Genomic DNA, 14,632 nt, shown 5'->3' with positions numbered 1-14,632 from the left:
AACCTATCCAAGCCAAACCAAACCAACCAAACCAAGTCCAACCAAACCAAGTGAAACTGAACACTCAACCTCAGAATAGATGGGTATGCCCAAGCTATGTGTTCAGTTTAAAACGTGAGTGGCTGACCCAGTGTGGCCAAGATCGTCTTCTGTTTCTGACTCGGCTGGACAGTCAGGAGGGGAGGGCTGGATGGACCCGTCATTCCCCCATGTCCTGGCGGCTCTCCATCTAATGGGAGGGAGCAGCGGGTACAAACGTGGGGCGAGTGCTCTGAGGGGAGCCCTTCGACTCCGCGCCACCTCTGAGCGCTGGCCAGAGCCCAGTTCAGGGGACTCCCCTGCCAGTGGGGAAGGACCCAGCAGGAAGAGGCAAGTGGAGCCATGGGTGGCGGGCACTGAGCTCCGGCGAGAGGGGGGAAACCAGCCTGGGAGCGGCCGTGCAGGTCGGGGCAAGCGGCCAGGGCAGTCGTGGGGCCGGCGGGGGCCTGGTGGGGGGCAGATTTCCTACCCTACGGAATGGCCTCTTGATAGTCAGCATGTTGTGAGCTCAACCATATACATAATTTCCGTTTTCTCCATTTAGGAAAATTGGCACCTTAGGTAACGAAATGGTGCCTATTTGAACAAAGACGAGGCAATGATTGATTTAGAGCATTTTGTCACCAAGTCTGTTCGCCCCGCAGCACCGGGCAGCTGTTTGTGTTTGCTGATTGATACCAAATGGGGCCTCGTTGCACGGTGACAAAGCAGTCAGGCAGCCTGGCCTTTCTCTGCAGGTCGGCCGGGCTTTCCTGGAAGCTGGAGAGGAAGCCCAGGATGGGTGACGGGTGCAGGGAGTGGGTGACAGGAAGCAGAGGGTGGCACGGCCACTTTTCAACACTTTCTCAGCTCTTCACCAGCTCCCAGCCAGCAGCTGCGTACAGGGTGGCGGGGGGGTTGGGGGTGGTAGCCTCTGGCCCTGGGAGCGGCTGGCCCCTGGCTGGGGCTGGGGACCACGCCTGCGTTGGGGGGAAATTAAAGACGCAGGCCTTGCACTAGAGAAGCTGGGGTTCAGCATCCACCTCCACTGCCTGGAGCTGCATTTAAAGTGGAGGTAAAACCCGCGTTGCGGGGCTGTGGTGAAGATAGATGAGCCGGTGTGTGTAAAAGGCTTAGCACGGTGCCCCGACAGGGCGAGCCTGCGGGAAGCTCCAACGGTGGGAATCACGGTTTCACCATTGACTGTCAGCGCCACCCAAAACCCTGTTATTAAAGAAAAGGTCTGCAGAAATTGCTGCTATTATAATGCTAAGTGGGAAAAACGAGTTTACAGAATGATTCCGATGATACACCCAGGCCTTCTTACACGCGTGTTGGGCAAGATGGTACCGTGAGTGTGAGTGTTTGGTCTGTCCCCGCCCCCAGAACACAGAGGAGGGTATTTCCAAGAAAACATGAAAGTAAGAGAAGTCTAGTGTTCACGTCTAAGGCCTGGCTGCCGCCATCAACGTGCCAGGAAGTTGGCGCGGTCGGGCTCGGGTGCGAGATGGGGGTGCATCAGCGGGTTTGTGGGGCCCGACCTCATCCTTCCTGGAAAATGAGAGCTGGGCTGGGAAATGACGGAGGAGACCTGACAAAACCTCTAGAGCTTCTCTGTCTCCACCTCACAGAGTGAGACCAGGGGACACAGCAGAAACTGGATCTTGACTGGAGCACAGTATCCTTAACAGTCCGTATCCGGAGAAGTTGTCATTTATGTGCGAGAAAGAAAGATCACCTCTTCCGTCAAGGGCTCTGACAGATTTCAGCTGTTACTTTGACTGATCCAATGGGACCGTGGGAGGATTGAATCAGCGGAGAATGCAAGGGTGGAAGGGGCTGTTGGGCGGCCGAGAAGCACTTAAGTGTGGAGTGCCTGAATTATGGCTAATACGACGGCGAAGCCTAAGGTAGATGTGAACATTATTGTCTAAGAGACACCAGTCATCAAAAGTTGAATAATAGTAGCATTAGCTGATGATGGTCAACTAGCAACAGAAATGTAAATGTGGAGAGAGTGGGGTGAGGAAACTAAAGGTAAGCAAGAATTTTTACATATGGAGGGGCTCAAAAGACTCATAATTTAAAAACTATCATTTTTAAGAACCTTAAAGGTATTGCTTTAAATTAAAATAGGATGAGCCTCGTCCTCCTCACTAGAGGAAAATATATACATGTGAGACTATTAGAAAGACAAGGGTAATGTGGAAGGGTAAGTTTATAGTAGCACTTATGTATAAAATATGTTAAAGAATATCAAGAAGATATATTAAGTAATACATTTAAAGCATTACCCAGGAGCACAGATGAAACTAGTAGGTATTAATTCACAAAATACTTAATAAATTCCAAAAGGCAGATCATTCTACAAGCCACCTTTTAAAATCTAATGCCATTAACTAGACTAAATAATTAACAATTTAATACCTAACCACCTAGAAATTTTAGGATACTCTCTTGGAAACAAAAAGAAGATAAAATTAGAAATAGGAGCTATTCAGAAAGTTAGAATAAAGAGGTGGGGAAGAACCATTAATAGGAGATTCAAATTTTAAATAAATTACCATGTAGGATCGATGCTATAACATTTACAATCTTGATGACACGCATATCTTCCCAGAAAAAACCAAACGGTATGGAGAGAGAGAAAGAATGACTCCACGGTTCTTGATTGGCAATCTGATGGACAGTTTACCGAGAACGGCAGGGGCGTGGGGTCTCTCGAGGGGGAGGAGCCCAGGGCCATCGGAGTGGAAGTTCCCAGCCAGCAGGTGGAAGAGAAGAGGCTGAATGTGGGGCAAGCTCTCTGGCCCGGACAGGAGGAGGTGCGACAGCCAGCGCGTGGTTTGACTCAGAAGTCATGGCGCCCTGACGAGGCTGCGCAGGACAGGTGCAGCCAGGGGAAGGCGCTCCTGGCAGCTCCGGGGGCGGGGGCGCCCCAGCATCTGCCCGGCCTTCTGAGGACGGGCCCAGCCGCGCGGGGCGGGCGGAGGAGCAGGGCAAGGAGCTCGCAGTCACGCAGGCGGCCTGCGCTCGGCACAGCCCGGGCGGGCGCAGTGTTTCCAACAGTGGGGAGTTTCCAGTGTCGAGCGCTAACCCGAATTTAAGATCAGGGTAGAAAAGTTCCTCTTGGCTTGGCTAACATGTCCCTCGGTGACGTGGCGAGCGCGATGTCAAGGGGGTTCTTTCAGACTTCAGTCAGCGGGCAGTAGCCATGCTATGTAAGTTTTATAGAGCAAAGGGTAAAATATAGAAAGCTTTTCAATGTATTTTTCAAAGCAAGTATAAAATAAAAATCAATCACAAGTTGGAGAGCACCACACGCACATCCCAGTTATTGATACAGACACAGGCTCCCAGCAACGGTAATGGTAAGTGGCACTTGCTGACAGTCTGTTCCAGGCCCTGCTCTCAGTAATTTAATTGATTGCACCCTCGCACCAGCAGTCTTAACAAAATATTAACAAATGGAATCCAGAAATGTGCTAAGTAAATTATGTACCACACCCATGAATAAACGTTTAATTGTGAAATACTGGGAAATCTGCTATAAAATACAATATAAATTGGTGAAAGCAGAAAATTCGTATGTTTGTAATGTTTTGAAATTCTGAAAAGTTCTGATAAAAATCCCTTAACAAAGCATGATACCTAATTATCTCAAATAGCCAACGCCCCATTGGTGGTGAAATGTTAGTGTCTTTTAGAGAAGAACAAGCAAAATATCCACCAACATCCATCGTTTTAGACACTGTCAGGAGAGTTTGAGCCAACACGAGGATGGGATTAAGAGAGTTAAATGGGATTAATATACTGACTGAAAGGAGACAAAATGATCATTGCATGTAGATGCTGTTAATGTACAAGCTTAAGAATGAACACCCCAAAATAGTGGTATCTGTCAGAGGTTTGGTTGCAAAATAAGAGAAAGGTGCAATTGGTTAAGATCTTTTATGTGCCAAGAATTGTGCTGGGGCGTTACATAAATTGTTTCATTTAATTTTGACAGCAAACTCATGAGGTGAATTTTAAACGGGAGCTCTCAGATTAATGGTGGAGCTGGTATTCAAGCGCAAGGTCTACTTGACTCTAAAGCTGATTCTCTTAATGACTATTCCACGTACTGCCACACACAGTCTGCTCGGACAGAAAGCCTAAAGTGTTTCTAGGGGCCGGAAAGACTCTTAGAAAACATGATGAGAGGGTGATCGTATTCACAGTAAAAACAACAAAAAGTGAAATACATAGCAAAAAATAAAAATGGACAACAAAAAGCTTATTACCTATAAGATTATTAGTACATTTTACTGGTGGACCTAAAGAAGACTTCATACGTGTATGAATATGTGTGTGCATACATACAAATGTCATGTGTGTGGGTGGACCAGATTTGGTGTGGGGATGGCCTATGGTCTTTCTACACGTAGTTCTTGTGGACAGATTGGGATATGCTATTGTGACAGAGTGTTAAAAATATTCATATAAAAGTGTTTGTACAAGTAAAAAAAGAAAAAGACTAACCTCAACAGAAAAGAGAGCAGAAACTATTAATAAGCAGTTTATAAAAGAAGAAATTAAAATTGTCACCAAGTACAAGAAAAAATGTTCACCCTCACCAATAAATAAATAAATGTAAGTTAAAATGATGACATATGCACTGACTGGTGTGGCTCAGCGGGTTAGGCCTCCTCCCACAAACGGAAAACTGGCTGGTTTGATTCCCGGTCGGGGCACAGGCCTGGGCTGTGGGCCAGGTCCTGGTTGGGGGTGTGAGAGAGGCAGCCATTGGATATTTCTCTTGCACAACAGTGTTTCTCTCCTTCTGTTTCTCCCTCGCTTCCCCTCTCTCTAAAAGTAAGTAAATAAAATCTTTTTAAAAAATGATGGCAAATATTGCTGAAGGGAGTATAAATTTGTACATTCTTCTGAGGAGTGATTAACAGTACCTGTGAAAGACCTTAATATAACCATAGATTTTTTTGGTCAAGTAATTCTTGAAATTTTCCAATTGAAATAATTAAAGCTTTGTGCAAAGAATAATTATTGCTCTGATATGTAATAGTGAGAAATTGGGATCATGTTAAGTGCCAAATATTAGGAAGCTATTTAAATAAATTATAGACCATGCAGTAGAAAAATATGCAGAGATTTTAAATAATGTTACAAAAGGTGATTTAATAACCTGGGGAAAAGTTTGATATATTGTTAAATGGGTAAAAAGTAGGTTATGTAACAGTGTTAATTGTATGTCTCTGAACAATTTTAAGTATGCGTTTGTTCAGTCTGGAAAGATAGAAGCAAAAATGTTAACTCTGATCATCTCAAAAATGGTGAGGTTATGAGTGATTTTATTTTTACTTAGATATTACATTTTAAAAATATTTTTAAAATAAATCTTGTTGCTTTGATAGTCATAGCAACAAATATTCATAAAACATATGCAGAAAGGAAGAGTAAAAAACAGACCTCGGGTGTGTACTGTTGCCTAATGGGAGTGCAGGGGATGATTACTTTGCTTTTTTGTATCTTTTTCTTTACTCTGATCATGCATTAACTTTAAAACCACAAAGTGTATACCACAAACTTAAAAAGTAAAGAAACAGAGGAAGAAGGAGAGAGGATAAAGGACGATACTCCAAAAATTCCTCTTGAGTGCGGTAGAAATGCGGAAGTATGTCGTTCGTTGACTCACCCCTCACATGGCTGACACCAAGCGCTTGCTGTGGGCCAGGCACGGTCTCCAGCGGCGAGAACGCAGTGGTGAAGCAAAGCCAGTGTGGGATTTGCTCCTGTGGAATTTGCAGCGTATGGCGGAGCCTGGCATTAAAGGAATGTGCATGTAACAAAATATAATTGACCATTAAACTCATGGAAGGGTGCGTGTGTGTGTGTGTGTGTGTGTGTACATATATATAAATATACATGTTTAAGAGAATAATTAAGAAAAAGTGATATTTAGAAGAACTGATAGGTGATAAAAGCATGCATACCTGGGAAAGAAAAGGGGAGGGAGGAAAAAGAATGTGAAGGTAGTTTGTTGTCTTCAGAAACTGGGGAATGTTTAATTGTATAATATTTCTGATTATGTGAGACTGAGCAGAGAATTACAAGTATGTGCACTTAAAGCAGAAATGATAAAATAATTGTAATAATTAAGAAATTTCAGAATATCATTCTAATGGAAAAACATTAATATTAACTCCAAAGTAATGTGTGAAGTAACCAAAGTCAATAGCAAAACTTTAAGTGAGTGTACCCATTATGTGTCAGTTTTCAGGTGGGTAATAGCAGAACCTCTCTGGTACCTATGGAGGACTTAGTTAGAAGTTTGCTTTATGGCCAGAATACATGCTCACAAACAGGACTTTTATTTTCCAGCATTAAACGAACCCACCATCGACTACGGCTTCCAGAGGCTGCAGAAAGTCATCCCCAGGCACCCTGGCGACCCTGAGAGGCTGGCTAAGGTAAAGCCCTCCAGAAATTAGCACACGGGGAACTCCTTGCAGAATTTCAGGAACTTTAGATAAATATAGCAACTTAAATCCCTCTAAAATTAAATTAGATCTTGGAATTTGGCTAAGCTTTAGATAAAGATGCACATAAAATATTTCCTAACTTTGAAATATGCTATGGTTAATCTCCGAGGATCTATGAACCCTAAAAATTTAGGCCTATAAAATAGATGCACTGTGAGCTTAGAGATTTCTGCCAAGTTGATGAAAATGAATAATTGTATAATTGCTTAAAAGTGTAATTTCTCACTCCTTTGTATTTAAATATAATTGTATTTACCCACAATTGCAGGGACACATTAATCCATAATCAAGTATTCATTGAGGGCCTACTATGTATACAGGCATTTAATGAAGTGGAAAACACCTCCATCTATAATTTCTATGAAATGCATCACTTCTAAATGAGCTTGCTTATAAAAATTATAACTCTAGCCTATTATTTTGGCTTTCTTTTTAAAAATACATCAATTTGTTAGGTATTCAATTAATGGGAAATTAATAAATTTTAACACTTACATTTGTATTTTAAGCACACACATTATAATATGCTATGTTCTGTTTTCTGTACTGTGAGTAAAATTTAAGTACCACAGTTGCTTCTCCATCACACCTTTATTTTCCACTTAGAAAACTCCCAGCCCCACTATTAAATTAGATGCTATCTGGAAAGTAGGTTAATAGCAATTTAAAAGGCTGTTAAAAACAGGAGGTGGAAAAGATAAAATGAGAGGAAAGGGATTACTGAATACTAATTCTCTCTGGTTAAAGTGAACAGAGGGAAATATTATTGAAAGAATTCATCTTTATGAGAATAAAATTTTGCAGAGGACATTACCAAGTTAATTTCAGTACTATGGACAACTCCTTGGCAAGCAGATAAACACAGGCCAATCAATCATTTTAAGACTACTTGGTTGAGAGATCCAAGATGGCAGAGGAGTAAGTGAAAGCTACATTAACCTCCTCCCAGGACCAATCTGGAATTACAACTACATTGTAGAGAAAGCATCCTGAATAACCAACTGAGCACTAGCTGGAGAGAAGCCTTATAACCACGGACAGACAGAAGAAACCACTTCACCACAATGTGACTGGTAGGGAGTGTGGTAGAGATGAGAGAGACCTGGTTGGGCTCCCACACGTGGCAGCTGAAGTTCCGGAGGGATATTTCAGGGCCCAGGGTAGAGGGTTCCTCTTCAGGAGTGTGGGGTCTAAATCCCAAACTGGGCTCCCTGGCCTACAGCACATGAGTCAGAAAGGAACCCAGAGAACATCCAGCCTTGAAAAGCAGCAAGGGTTCTGTCTGCTGGGGAGAGGTAGCTGGAGATGCAGAGAGCCTCTTAAAGGACCAGTGCACAAAAGTTCCTTTGCAGCCACTTACCCTGGGCTCCAGCAGAGGAAGGGCAGAGTGGACTAGAGATACTTGAGGAAAGTCGGGGGCTGGTGGCTCTGGGGAAGAACTGAAGGGACAGCTGCCAGGATCCCCGTGCTGAGTCATCCCCCAAACTGCAGGAGCCACCGTTCTCCGACAGAGCACTCTCCTCCAAGTGGCATCAGCCTAAGAGGAAGCAAGGGCCCTGCTCACAAGAATTATCATGCGCTACCCCATGGAACTTAAGCTGGGCTGCTTACAGCTTGATTCGTTTGACTATTAAGGCATGAAATACAAAGAGGCAGCCAAAATGCAAAGACAAAGAAACAGACTCCAAATGAAAGAACAAGAGAATTCTCCAATAGAAAAAGTAGATGAAATGGTGGCAAGCAATTTACTAGATAAGAGAGTTTAGAGTAATGATTACAAGGATACTCAAAAGCATGAAAAAAGACATAGAAACCATAAAAAAGGACCAGTCAGAAATAAAGAACACAGTGTCTGAAATAAATGATACACTGGAAGGAGTAAACAGTAGGTTAAGTGAAGCAGAGGATTGCATCAGTGATTTGGAAGACAAGGCAGAAAAAAGCACCCAGGCAGAGCAGCAAAAAGGGGAAAAAAACCTAAAAATGAGTATCTGCATCATGGGAATAGCAGAAGGAGAAAAGAGAAAGTAAGGGATCAAGAACTTATTTGAAGTATTAATGACTGAAAACTTCTCTAATCTGGTGAAGGAAAAAGACACACAAGTCCAGGAAGCTGAGAGAGTCCCAAACAAGTTGGATCCAGAGAGACCTGCAGTAGGACACATCGTATTTAAAATGGCAAGGCTTAAAGGCAAGGAGAGACTCCTAAAAGCCACAAGATAAAAGCAGGTAGTTACCTACAAGTGAGCACCAATGAGACTGGCATCTGATGACTCAACAGAAAAATTTCAGGCCAGAAGGGAGTGGGGTGAAATATTCAAGGTGATAAAAAACAAGGACCTACAACCAAGGCTACTTTATCCAGCAAGGCTATCATTTAAAATCAAAGGAGAAACAGGAGCTGCCCAGATGAGAAAAACTAAAGGACTGTGTTACCACCAAACCAGTGCTGCAGCAATTGTTCAAGGGTTTGCTTTAAGAAGAAGAAAAAGGGAAAGGAAAAATAAACAGAGGAAAATAGTTGAACAGTAAAATGACAGTACATATATATATGTATCTATCAGTGATCATCTTAAATGTAAATGGCTTAAATGCTCCAACCAAAAGACCCAGAGTAGGTGAATGGGTAAGAAAAAAAGACCCATATATATGCTGCCTCCAAGAGACCCATCTGAGATTGAAAGGTACACAGACTAAAAGTAAAGGGATGGAAAAGATATTTCATGAAAATGGAAAAGAAAATAAAAGCTGTGGTAGCAGTACTTATAGCTGACAAAACAAACTTTAAAGCCAAGGCTATAATAAGAGACAAAGACAGACACTACATAATGATAAAGGGAACAATCCAACAAGGGGATATAACCCTAGTAAACATGTAGGCTCCCAACATAGCATCTAAATATGTAAAGCAAATCTTGATGGACATACAGGGGAAGATTGACAGAATTACAGTTATAGTCGTGGATTTTAACACCCCATTGACTTGAAAGGATAGATCTTCCAGGCAGAAAGTCAACAAGGAGACAGACAACACCTTAGAGCAAATAGATTTAATTGATATCTTCAGGGCATTTCACCCCAAAGCAGGATAATATACATACTTTTCAAATGCACATGGAACATTTTCTACAATAGACTACATGTTAGGACACAAAACAAGCCTCAATAAGTTGAAGAGGACTGAAATCATATCAAGCATCTCCTCTGACCACAATGCTATGAAACTAGAATTGAGTGGAAGAAAAACATGCAAAGACATAGAAGCTAAATAACATGTTATTAAAGAATAGGCCAACAACGACATCAAGGGAGAAATCAAGATACCATGAAACAAGTGAAAATGAGGACACAGCAATCAAATCTGTGGGACACAGGGAAAGGAATCCTAAGAGAAAAATGCGTAGCATTACAGGCCTATCTCAAAAAACAAGAAAAAACTCAAATAAACAATCTAATTTCACACCTAAAGGAACTTGAACAACAAGCAAAACCCAAAGTAAGTAGAAGGAAGGAAATAAAAAAGATCAGAGAAGAAATAAATGAATTAGAATCTAAAAAAACAATACAAAAGACCAATGAATCCAGGAGCTGATTCCTTGAAAAGATAAATGAGAGTGACACACCTTTAACCAGGCCCATCAAGAAAAAGGACCCAAATAAATAAAATCAGAAATGAAAGAGGAGATGTAACAGAGACTGGCACCGAAGAAATACAAAAGATTTTAAGAAAATGTTATGAACTATATGCCAACAAACTAGACAACCTGGACAAAATGGATAAATCCCAGAAACATAATTTTCCAAAACTAAATCAGGAAGAATCAGAGAATCTGAGTAAACAGACTACAAGTAGTGAAATTGAAGCACTAAGCAAAAAACTCCCGACAAACAAAAGCTCTGGACCAGATGGTGTCACAGGTGAATTTTACCAAATGTTTTGAGAAGAAGTAGCACATCTGCTTCTCAAGCTATTTCATAAAATTCAAGAGAAGGGAAGGCTCCAATCTCATTTTACAAGGCCAGCATTACCCAAATTCCAAAACCAGATAGACACTACAAAAAAAAGGAAATTATAGGCCAATATCTTTGATGAACATAGATGCTAAAATCCTCAACAAAATGTTAGCAAACTGAATACAGCAATTCACCAAAAAGATCATATACCATGATCAAGTGGGATTTATTCCAGGAATGCAAGGTTGGTACCATATTCACAAATCATTATTTGTGATTCATCACATAAACAAAATGAAGGATAAAAACCACATGATCCTATCAATAGATAAAATAGAAAAAGTATTTGATAAAATCTAGCACCCATTTATGATAAAAACTCTCAGCAAAGTGGGAATAGAAGGAAATACCTAAACATGATAGAGGCCATATATGACAAAACCACTGCCAACATCATACTCAATGGGAAAAACTACAAATATTCCCCTTAAGATCGGGAGCAAGACAGGGATATCTGCTTTCACCTCTCTTATTCAATATAGTACTGCAAGTCCTAGCCACAGCAATCAGATAGGAAGAAGACACAAAAGGCATCCAAGAAAAGGCATCTTTTGGAAAGAAAATAGTAAAACTGTCTTTATTCATATGTGACATGCTTCTTCTGTACATGGAGAACCCCAAAGATTCCACCAAGAAACTACTAGATAAATGAATTCAGCAAAGTAGCAGGACACAAAATTAATGTCCAAAAATAAGTTGCATTTTTATATGCCAATAATGAACTAACAGAAAGGGAAATTAAGAAAACAATCCCATTCACAATTGCTTCAAAAAGAATAAAATACCTAGGAATAAACCTAACTAGGATGTACAAATCTGTACTCAGAAAATTTTAAGACACTGAAGAAAGAAATTGAAGAAGGTACCAGTAAGTAGAAGCACATTCTGTATTCATGGATAAGAAAAATAAACATCATTAAAATGTTCATACTACCCAAAGCAACCTATAGATTCAGTGCAATTTCTATCATGCTACCAATGGCATATTTCACAGAACTAGAACATATATTTCAAAAATGTATATGGAGCTACAAAAGGCCCCACATAGCAAGAGCAGTCCTGAGAAAGAAGAATAAAGTTGGAGGAATCAAACTGCCTAATAAGGCCATAGCAATCAAAACAGCACGGTACTGGCGTAAAAACAGACATGTAGATCAACTGAACAGAATAAAGAGCCCAGAAATAAACCCACACCTTTGTAGTCAATTAATACTCTACAGAGGAAGCAAGTACACATGCAATAGGCTAAAGATAGTTTATTCAATAAATAATGTTGGGAAAATTGAACAGATATGTGCAGAAAAATGAAATGAGGCCACCTTCTTATACCATATACAAGAATAAATTCAAAATGGATCTAAGACTTAGATGTTAGACCCCAAACCATAAAAATCCTAGAAGAAATCAGAGGCAGCAAAATCTCAGACATTGCTCAAAGCAATTTTTTTGTCATATATGTCTGCCCAGGCAAGGGAAACAAAAGAAAAAATAAGCACATGGGACTACATCACACTAAAAAGTTTTTGCACAGCAAAGGAATCATCAATAAAATAAAAAGACAGCCCACAGAATTGGAAAACACATTTTCCAATACATCCAATAAGGGGTTAATACCCAAAATTTACAAAGTACTTACAATACTAAACACCAAAAAACAAAACAAAACACAAAACAACAACAACAAAAAACAAACAAACAAAAAACCCAATTAAAAAATAGGCTAAGGACCTGAATAGATTTCTGCAAAGAGGACATACAGATGGCCAATAGACATGAAAAGATACTGAACATCACTCAATCATCAGAGAAACCCAAATCAAAATCACAATGAGACATCATATCACACTTGTCAGAATGGCCATCATCAATAAATTAACAAGTGCTGGTGAGGATGTGGAGTAAAGGGAATCCTCATGTACTGTGGGTGGGAATGCAGACTGGTGCAGCCACTGTGGAAAGCAGTATGGAGATACCTCAAAACATTAAAAATTGATCTGCCTTTCAACCCAGATATCCCACTTCTGGGAATATATCTGAAGGAACCCAAAACACTAATTCGAAAGAATGTAAACACCTCTATGTTCATTGCAGTGTTATTTACAATCACCAAGACATGGAAACAGCCCAAGTGTCCATCAGTAGACAAGTGGATAAAACAACTATGGCACATTTACACAATGGAATACTACTCAGCCGTAAAAAAAAGAAGGAATTTTACCCTTTGTGAGAAGATGGATGGACCTGGAGAAGAACATTATGCTGACTGAAATAAGCCAGTCAGAGGAAGACAAATACCATATGCTTTCACTCATATGTGGAATCTAATGAACAATCTGAACTAACAAGGAAAATGGGCACAGACTCATAGATAGAGAGCAGGGTGACAGGTAGTGGGGGGAGAGGGGAGGGGGTGGAGGGGTTGAGCAAAAAGGAAAAAGGACTCATAGATGTGGACAACAGTGTGGTGACTGCTGGGGGGAGGGAGTATAATGGGACTAAAAAGTAATGTAAAAAAAATACAAAGATAAAAGAAAAAAAAGAAGTCTTGGTTGATTAGAGTACCATATTGTTCAACGGAATAATCTGAAAGTAGTTCTTAATAAACCTTTTGTGGCATTATTCATTTTAACCAGCTCCGCCCTTGATTTACTTGTTTTTGTTTTGGCAGCATCAACATTTATGGATCCATTTTATCTAGATGAATTCCATGTAGAGACATATTTATGGAGGGATTTATATGTATGAGTATGTTCTTCCTCTCAAGCCAAATATAGGATCTCTTGGCTAGTATTTACATTTTAGGGGGATGTCTGGACTTTTTACTTTTATACTTGAATTTCCTTTCTGATTGCTGTCTGGGATCTACCTTTGCTTATAGCCTGCTCCTTGTTCCCTTGTCCAGGAAATGCTGTTGAAAAGAGCCGCAGACCTGGTGGAGGCCCTGTACGGCACCCCACACAATAACCAGGTGAGGCGCGCACATCTCATACTCCGTTGAATTTGACTCTCATGCTGGGTCAGATGCTCACCTCGCCTGCCGTTTTGTAGGACATCATCCTGAAGCGAGCCGCAGACATTGCCGAAGCCCTCTACAGTGTCCCCAGGAACCCCAGCCAGATCCCAGCTCTCTCCAGCTCTCCGGCTCACAGCGGCATGATGGGCATCAATTCTTACGGCAGCCAGCTTGGGGTCAGCATCTCAGAGTCGACACAGGGAAATAATCAAGGTATGGTTTTCTCAGAGTCAAATCTTAGAGTCAAAACAGCTCAGACATTTAAAAGGTTGGCTCTGCTTGAGTGGAAGGAGTTAAAGTTCAACTCACGTACCATCAAAAGAGTGTGTCCCCAGATAAGCAATGTAATCACATACCATCGGGTTATCTCAACATTATAAGCGGTGTATTATGATTAGATTTTGAGTATTTTGGGTACCAGGTGGAATACCTTTAACTAAAAATACTTAAGGACCAGATTGACTATTATTTTAGAAGGGTTTAGGCTTACCGAACCTAATTTACAGGTTTACAGGTATTATTTGAGAAAAATTTATACTTCTACTCTTGTGATCACCAGATTGAATAATGGAAAGAAGCTGAGTTACTGCCATTATTGCTTATTATACCCAACTCTCTCTGCCTAAGTAGCCAAGGGTGCATGGCTTGGCTTCATTTGGTAACTCCTTTTTGTATATTACCTCATGTACAAACACAGAGTGGCAAGTTTATACAGTTAGCTGTGCTTTTACATGTAAAGTATATTGTGTAAATATTTTTGTCATTGAGGTTGATTTTATTAAGGTACTAAATTTATCATACATCATTTTTTAGATGTAAGTGTTCTCAGTGATGTCCCTAACCTTGAGATGGTTTTAGTTCTAATTTTGTTCATCTATTGGATGGAAACTCCTTGTTCTCATGCCCAGGGTGATGTTTTTCTTTTTTACGATTATTTATTTATTTATTTTTAGAAAGAGGGGAAGGGAGGGAGAAAGAGAGGGAGAGACACATCGATTGGTTGCCTCTCACGTGCCCCCAACTGGGGACCGGGCCCTTCTCCACCCAG

General features: G+C 40.8%; 1 protein-coding gene across 2 annotated transcripts in view; it reads left to right on the top strand.

The window, feature by feature from the left end:
* The window catches only part of EBF2 (EBF transcription factor 2), a 187,284-nt gene that overhangs the window by 155,017 nt on the left and 17,635 nt on the right, over positions 1-14,632 (top strand). For both annotated transcript variants that reach the window (XM_054578988.1, XM_054578987.1), the window contains exons 11-13: positions 6,397-6,485; positions 13,474-13,539; positions 13,620-13,797. In XM_054578988.1, coding sequence (XP_054434963.1) covers positions 6,397-6,485; positions 13,474-13,539; positions 13,620-13,797 — 333 coding nt within the window. The remainder of the gene's footprint in view (positions 1-6,396; positions 6,486-13,473; positions 13,540-13,619; positions 13,798-14,632) is intronic.

Source organism: Pteronotus mesoamericanus, unplaced genomic scaffold (assembly GCF_021234165.1).
Source record: "Pteronotus mesoamericanus isolate MK-2021 breed Mesoamerican mustached bat unplaced genomic scaffold, CSHL_Meso_final contig_502, whole genome shotgun sequence".
Lineage (NCBI taxonomy): Eukaryota > Metazoa > Chordata > Mammalia > Chiroptera > Mormoopidae > Pteronotus > Pteronotus mesoamericanus.
This window is presented reverse-complemented; position numbering and strand designations above follow the sequence as displayed.